We start from the raw sequence: 8,461 nt of genomic DNA on the forward strand, positions 1-8,461 counted from the left end.
GAGGGTGGACAACCCATATCCTCTGTTTTCATATAAATATAAATAAATCCTTTTTTGTATGTATGTATACTTATTATACTTATATTATCTTTCTAGATCTTAGTCTTCATCGATTCTCAAATCCAGGTTCCATTAATGGTGAGTGAGTCCCTCAAAATTATCATTTTTATTGTTTTATTTCCCTCAATTTTCTTAATTTTTTACTCATGATAATCAATCTGATTGATCTGCGATCTTTCTTAATCTCAATTTTTCTTAGGAATCTGAATCAAATTGCAAAATTCGATCTTTGAAGGATCCAATCTTCTTGTTCTAGCTGGTTTTCACTGAATGTTAGTCGTCGGATCACTAAATTCTGTTTAATTTTCATCAAGATAAGGTAATTATATATCTCTACTTATACAGTTATACATATCTGTGTATAAATATATGTATGTATGTATTGGATCTTTTGTTATCTACATTTAGATCTGTTAAATTAGGGTTGATGATAATTGTGTTGTTGTTTTGTGCTAAATGATCAAAATTGTATTCAGATGCATTGAATTTTGAAGTACCCATTTGCTATCTCTATTGTTGGATCTGAATTACAATCACAATTATGTTTATGCTTATTTTGGTTGTGAATTGCAGTTGAATTGAGGTTAAAGTTATATATAGGTGATGGCAATTCAACATGGGATTGTAGAGAAGATGGAACCGGATAACGGGAAGTTGTTTATCGGTGGGATTTCATGGGATACGGATGAGGATCGTTTGAAAGAGTATTTTAGTAGTTATGGTGAGGTTGTTGAAGCAGTTATTATGAGAGATCGTTTAACTGGCCGTGCACGAGGATTTGGCTTCGTAGTGTTTGTTGATCCTGTTGTTGCAGAACAAGTTGTGATGGAGAAGCACATGATTGATGGTCGAACTGTAAGTTTGTTAATATTTTTGTACTGTGGAACGTAATTTGGTCATTCATAAACTTTTTGAAAATGATTATCTGATTACTTACTGCTATTTCTGATTAGTTTCATGTAGTCACTTAATGAATGCACATATGGCTAGAAATGAGTTTAGTCGAGCTCGAGCTTGATTCATTTAGGCTAAGCTCGAGCTCAGATTGATAGTTCAATGAGCATTCATGATGCAGGCCTGAGTTCAGCTTCATTCCTATAAAAAATCCCAAAAGTTGCACTTATTTTCAATTTTGATTTAATAATAAGGTCATTTCAAATGTACGAATATATTCTAGAATACAATATAAATACGAGTAAAAAACTTTGTAGGATAGTTTAAGTGTCTAACTGTATTAGAATCCAATAGAAGCTCTACTTGTTTGCAGTCATGCACATCTCTTCACCCCCTTAAAGATTGAATGTTTTCGTGAAAATTAAATAAAGATTGAAAATCTCGTTTAAATAACTGTATTAAAAATGAGTTTAAGTGCCTAACCTCGTATGATAGTTTGTTGGTGCGTTTGATTGCCTTTTAATTATATAGTTCAGAATGTTGAACACTTCAACGTTTAGTGCGTTTGTTAGTGACATATGAATGGCAAATGATGTTCAATCATTCAGCAATGTGTGATGAACCATTCAGAGTTGGTAACTCTCTTTACCATTCCACACCTTCATTTCATTTAATATTCCCCCTAAATTATATCAACTACATTTGTTAAACAACTACATTCTTTTATTTATTCATTTAAAAGGTTAACACATTAATTTTACATTATTCACAAAGTTCATTCAGATTGATTATTAAACAGGTTATTGTCTTATTGTCGTTCAAAACTAAATTGAATCAGAACCTTTGAATCATTCAGATTTTAAACCAATTCAACGCTTAATCATTCCGTTTTATCAAATGCACCCTTAGTGTTTAACTGTACTAGACTTTGGATTCCTTTATTTGTACTTCTCATCTAAAGATTATTATTGGGGCTCCAAACTTACAGGTTGAAGCTAAGAAGGCTGTTCCTAGGGAAGACCATCATGGACTGAACCGATCAATCAGTAGCATTCAAGGATCACTGGTTCCTGCGGGACGTACAAAGAAGATATTTGTAGGCGGTTTACCGTCAACTATCACCGAAACTGATTTTAAGAACTACTTCGATCAATTTGGTACTATCACGGATGTAGTTGTAATGTATGATCACAACACTCAAAGGCCAAGAGGTTTTGGTTTCATTACATTTGAATCTGAAGAGGCTGTCGATAGAGTATTATTTAAAACGTTCCATGAACTGAGTGGTAAAATGGTTGAGGTTAAACGGGCCGTCCCTAAAGAGTTATCTCCAGGCCCGATCCGTAGTCCTCTAATTGGATATAGTTACGGGTTAAATAGACCAAACACATTTCTCACTAGTAGCTACCCACAAGGTTACAACATGAGCCCGATTGGAGGTTATGGAGTTAGAATGGATAGTCGGTTTAGTCCAATTGCTAGTGGGCGAAGTGGGTTGCCTCAATATAGCTCAACCGCTTATGGTATGGGCATGAATGTCGAGCCAACTCTAAGCCCTAGTGCATTTGGTGGGCCCTCTAATAATATGGGTTACGGGCGCGTTTTGAGCCCGTATTTTGGTGGAAATCCAAGTAGATATACTACTCCAATCGGGTATAATCAAAATGGTGGAAGAACCGAACCACCTATCGGTTCATCGAACCGAAATGTGTGGGGAAACGGTGGACTCACTAGCCCGGGTGGGTCAGGTTCGTACATGGGTTCAGGAAGTGGCGGTTTTGGAGTATTTGGTAACAATGCAGGTTGGAATTCGTTGACATTACCTTCTCAAGGTACTAATGGTGGAATTATAGGAGGGTTTAGGGGTGAAGAGAGTAATTACGGGTTAGTAGGTGGTGTAAGAAACAATGTAGCGGGTGTTGCTACAACGTTATCACTTAACGGACTAAATGGTGATCATCAGGGGTATCATGGTAATTTATACCGTGGTGGTTCGGTGTATGGAGACGCAACTTGGCAGTCTTCGTCTAATGAGGTCGATGGTTCTGGTTCATTTAGGCATGGATTTGGTAACACGGAAGACGTGTCTGAAGGTTATTCCGGGAATTATAGTATTGCAAATAGACAAACAAGTAGAGGTAAGCCTATTAGTCACATCTAAAGCTTTTCGTTGTGTGTTTTTGTTCATAATTTGGTACTATTAACTAATTGCTTGATGATTTCGTTACAGAAATTGCTGCATAGAAGTTTTCATGTTTTGCATACTGATAACGCAACTGTAGGAGGAGGAGGAGGAGGATACTTCAGCTGAACTGGACTGTGATTTTCGTACATATCCTTCGTTAGGATACAACAACAACAACAACAACATCCACATCGACATCTTTTTATGCAATTTGATCTGTAGATTCTATACATATCGAGAATGACAGTTTCAAAATGGGATTTTTTTCAAGTTTATGAATTTTGATTCCTTATTGATCAACATTTAGGTTTTATTGAAGCTGTAAAAGTTAAAAACAATACGCGTGAGATATTGTGCATCCCTTCTACCAGGTCAGTATAATAGAGCAATAATTTGTATTTTCTTTATCAGAAGTTGTAATTTCTGGCATTGTTCCAGCTACTACTGTTTTTCAACACTTTTCTAGCAATGTACTTGAGGTTTTTAAATAAGTTGAATTTGATTTGTCACTTGCATACTAATGTAAATTGTTGCTATTGATGTTTTTAATTCGCCTGTAATGATACGTGTAATGATACACATACTGGATACGTATCCGGAATACGTAAATCCAATTCGTTTCTACATGGCCCATGATACTACAAACCCTAGTATTTGCTTATAAATAGTATCATGCTCCTGTCATTTCAAGAGAGACACTGATACTCCTTTATCGTGAATTTGTGATTAGTACTTTCTCACTTCAAGTATTGTCTCTCTCTACTTGACTCGGTATGCAACTCACTCGAGTTCACTGTCGAGACCTCATAGATTGATTATTAAGCCACCCTCGTGATTTCAGATCTCCGGTTTCCTAACTGGACAGTAAACAATCAATACCCAAACATCCCCCCTCTTTGCACTCAAGCTAACCGGCTACCGATCATCCTAACTGGTAACCAGAATATGCTTGATCAAATGTCAGCATTTAATCGCTTTTTTCAATCAGGGTCACAAACCTATGTGAAAATGAAACATTGATTAGGCTTTATACAATGTTTCGGGTGAACTTGTTAACCACTTATGCATTTTGTTAATGTTTTCGCACGTGCAGTATCTTTCTCCCTCTGTATGCCATTGACTGATTAAATGCTTGTTGCTGTAGACCCATATCGGACATCCTTATACGACTTCTAAACCGAAATTAAGACATTCAGTTTTACCCAAATATGGACATAGATCATTCAGATGACCAAGACATTGTTTGTTCTTCCCTTAACAACAAATAAAAGGGATTTGGTCAATGGTTGACCAGTAAAGTTAAAATCATCTTCCAATATATCCAATATCCAATATAGGTCATAATCGAGAGGGAAACACTTTTTTAGGGGAAGTAAATTTATTTCATTTTTTAAAATTTTTTTTTTTCATGCATCAAGTTTTGGTGAAAATATGAACATTTAAAAAAGACATTTTGTGATGAATATTATTATTTTGGCGGTAAAACGTTTGAAGAAAAAAATGAAAACATTCGATGCATTGAATGTCTTCATTTTTTTCTTCGAGCGTTTTACCGCCAAAATAATTACATTCATTACAAAGTGTCTTTTTTAAATGTTCATGTTTTCATGTGATCTTAATGCCTGAAAAAAAAAAATTCGAAAAAACGAAAAAAAATTACTTCCCCTCAATAAAGTGTTTCCCATTAAATCTCTTCCAATATATATATATGATAATAAAAAGATAAGATCAAACATATCTCCTTTTGTGTTGAGATATTTGATCTGTCAAGATTTCTTTGTAATGATGGGGACTTACCTTAAAACATGGATTGTTTGTCCTTTTCATAATCTATCCAGTTGATTCTCACTTTAAGATATCACTGTATTTTAGTATTCATGAATTACATCACATATTACATAATTTATTAAAAAGTATCATAACAATTAGGCCACTTTAATCAGTTTAAATCAGGAGTATTAATCAATTATCCATTATTAGTTACAGTTTTGAAATCTATTGCATAGTTTAGTTCCCATTGTCTCTGGACTTGATCTACCATTTATCATTTTATGTAAATGGTGTAATTACTGTTTTTATTTCTATTCTAAATAGGTTTTTTTTTTTCTTTTAAAAAAGTATTTTTATAAATTACCATAATGTTTTTTGAGTAAGCAAGAAAACCCTCACATGAACGAGCACATTGGCTCCCCCATAGAAGGTAAAACCTCGGGTAATCAAGCCCCCCGAGCGCGAGACCTGGTACCGGGTGAATTGCGCATTATCATAATGTTCTGAAAAATATATAATGTATAGTTCGCTTCTTGTTCATTGAAAATTCTATATCGATACGTAGAATTAGATATAGATTTTGAAAGTTTACGTATAAAAAGATACAGTACTTTTGTTTTGTTGGCATAGTCATACAGACCAAAAAAGTTTGGTGGTGGTTCACCTAAAAATCATAATACAATTTAATTCGAGATTAAATATACAAATCGATAAGAAATTAGCAAATTGCGGGGATAGCTCAGTTGGGAGAGCGTCAGACTGAAGATCTGAAGGTCAGGTGTTCGATCCACCTTCACCGCAATCTTATTTTTTATATTTTCTTCTACAAGTTTCAGAAACAGAACAAACTTAAAGGTTTAACATGTATGAAAAGTCTCTGCAAAGTCAACACATACACAACTCAACCCGACCCATTTTGACTCGTAATATTAATATGATGAACCATTTTATTTCCTTCGATTAATTAACATTAACATGTAATAATAAAACTACAAAGCCCCTGTAAAATAAACAAGGAATAGTCTGAAAACTTTTGGGAGTCACATGGTTATTACAAAAATAATGAATAGAAAAAGGACCCTAACCATAGTCATAAATACTAACATGCCCCCCAATTATAGTAGTAATTACCAACAACCCCCTCAATTTCTTGTTATTAACTAAAGTATACTCTTTGGATAAACACCCCATTTAGTATTGAGTAATTCAGTGTTTCAAATCAATATGGGTAGGTTAGGATTATAATATATAAACTTGGTTTTGTTACCCCGATTCATGTTAGTAATTAGTAAATGAATTTTTATTTGATGGTTTAAATCACTTAATGTGAGTTTTGAGTTTATGTCTTGACTGCATTGCTAGACTTGGTTGTAGTGATTATGTTCAACATAATGTTGTTCCATTGAAAAGTTAACATTAGGGGTTTAATTTGCTTAATTATTTCGTTACATAGATTGCTGCATAGAAGTTTTCATCTTTTGCATACGGATAACGCAAATATAGGAGGAGGATACTTCAGTTGAACAAGACACTGATTTTCGTACATATCCCTCGTTAGCATTCAACTACGACATCAGCATCTTTTATGCAATTTTATCTGAAGGTTCTTGACTTGATACATTACATTATACATATCAGGAATGGCAGTTTAAAAATGAGATTTTTTCAAGTTTATGAATTTTAGTTTCTAATTGATAGACATTTAGGTTTCTTCAAAGCTGTAATAAAAAAAAAAAAAAATTAAAAAGAAAAAAAAAGCTTTATATATTTTTATTCGAGCAATAATTTGTTTTTTCGTTTTTTATCAGAAGTTGTAAATTCTGGCAATGTTGCCGCTACTGTTTTTCAACAGTTTTCTAGCAAGGTATTTGAGGTTTCTTGATTAATGATGTGTGAAGAATTAGTGATGCAGAATTAGAGATGGACCATGAGAGCCCAAGTCAAACAACTACATGTCCAAGTTCATCAAAAAGGCACGTTGAGTATTTTGTAACTTTTGGGCCACAAAAGTCACGTGAGGGAGTAGGCTAAATATTGCTGGCCAAGTCAAGAGAATTAGATGAGGACTAGATAATGTTTATCCAAAAGTTAGGTGGTTATCTTGATTTAGCCGTATACTTGGTTGGGGCTATAAAAGGCCTTGGGTTTTAATTGTAAAACTCAGTTATGGATTATTTATATTTGAGTGAATAAAAAAGCCGAGGCTTTTATTTATCCTTTTATTCGTTTCATTCCATATTTTGGATCTATTTCTGTTTGGCCACAATTTTTTTGCATTAATTAGGATCCTTTTTAATAAGTTGAACTTGATTTGAATCTTGCATACTAATGCAGCTTGATCCTGTTTTTAATAAGACGAATTTATTTCATCTGTTAATCGCTTCTTTCATCAGGGTCACAAACTTTTGTGAAAATGAAACATTGATCATGCTTAATAGGAGTATAATGTTTCAGCTGAACTTCTTAACCACTTTTGCATATAGTTAATGTTGCAGCACTAATAGTATTTTTCTCCCTAAATCAAGTGCTTATTGCTAAGTAATATATTTCATATCCTTTACTCTCTCAACTTTGTTATTCATATGATCAAGACATTGTTTGTTCTTTCCTTAACAATCCATATAGTCAATGTTTGACCTATAATGCTAAAATCATGCTCCAAAGATATGATAATAAAAACAGAAGATCAAACATGTCTTCCTTTAAGTTGAGATGTATAATCTGTTCAGATTTCTTTGTTTGTAATGATGGGGACTTCCCTTATAACATGAAATTGTTTGTCTTTATCATTTTGTAGTAGTATTATTTAGTAGTAGTATTTAGTAGTAGTATTTATTTTTAGCTCATTTTGTAAGCATTTATGTATTTAGTAGTAGTATTATTTTTTATAAAAAGGTATTCTTTTTACGGAAAAAAAAAATAGTATCAGATTGTTCTAGTTTATGAATCAACTAAGATTTTAAGACCATTCCCAACCATGACGCCGTCATGGGCACTTTCTCGGCGCCACATCAGCTTTATCTCTCCTCCTTTCTCACCACTTCCTCCCATAACACTACATAACACACCACTACCAACCATGACATACTCCCTCCTCATCACATACCCCACAAAATTAATTAAATAAAAGAATGTACAAGTTTCTACTCCTAGAGTACAAGTAAAAAGAATGTACAAGATTCTCTCTCCGTCCTCATTTGTGCTTGTGCATGAAAAATTGCAGGGCGAAACATTGAGGGCAAGGTGAGGACACATGAGGAAATGGGGAATGCCAACGGTGCCCTCGAGGGCAAGGTGAGGACACTCCTTGAGGGCGTACCATTGGGAATGGTCTAATAACAAGATCTATAGTTCACTTCTTGTTTACATTATATTCACATCGATATGTATTATGTAGAACTAGATGTAGTTTTTTAAAGTTTACGTATACAATGATACTTTTGTTTTCTAGGCATAGTCATACAGACCAAAATTGTTTGTGGCTGTTTTGCACTTAAAAATCAACCCATTTAGTTACAATGAATTGTACGGAATCGTTTAATTTATTAAATC

The 8,461-nt window shown here is 33.8% G+C and overlaps 1 protein-coding gene and 1 non-coding gene across 3 annotated transcripts; both read left to right on the forward strand.

Annotated features, from left to right (window-relative positions):
* LOC139850506 (heterogeneous nuclear ribonucleoprotein 1-like) lies at nt 1-3,654 on the forward strand. Of its 2 annotated transcripts, none has more exons than XM_071840077.1 (5): nt 1-138; nt 260-379; nt 634-915; nt 1,943-3,092; nt 3,185-3,654. In XM_071840077.1, the coding sequence occupies exons 3-5, from the start codon at nt 664-666 to the stop codon at nt 3,196-3,198; spliced, it is 1,416 nt and encodes a 471-aa protein (XP_071696178.1). In that variant the 5' UTR covers nt 1-138; nt 260-379; nt 634-663; the 3' UTR covers nt 3,199-3,654. The 2 variants fall into 2 exon arrangements, with proteins under 2 accessions (XP_071696178.1, XP_071696179.1); XM_071840078.1 differs by having other exon boundaries at nt 661-915.
* Nucleotides 3,655-5,637: 1,983 nt separating this feature from the next.
* Nucleotides 5,638-5,710, forward strand: TRNAF-GAA (transfer RNA phenylalanine (anticodon GAA)). The gene has a single exon. It is a non-coding gene; the product is annotated as a tRNA-Phe (tRNA).
* Nucleotides 5,711-8,461: the final 2,751 nt, after the last annotated feature.

This window comes from Rutidosis leptorrhynchoides, chromosome 5 (assembly GCF_046630445.1).
Source record: "Rutidosis leptorrhynchoides isolate AG116_Rl617_1_P2 chromosome 5, CSIRO_AGI_Rlap_v1, whole genome shotgun sequence".
NCBI classification, from domain to species: Eukaryota; Viridiplantae; Streptophyta; class Magnoliopsida; order Asterales; family Asteraceae; genus Rutidosis; species Rutidosis leptorrhynchoides.

Excerpts from the sequence above, each read along its gene's own strand:
- LOC139850506 (XM_071840077.1), top strand. The coding sequence starts at position 664 with ATGGCAATTCAACATGGGATTGTAGAGAAGATGGAACCGGATAACGGG. Across the intron at positions 916-1,942 it reads ACATGATTGATGGTCGAACT|GTTGAAGCTAAGAAGGCTGT; the intron begins GTAAGTTTGTTA and ends CCAAACTTACAG.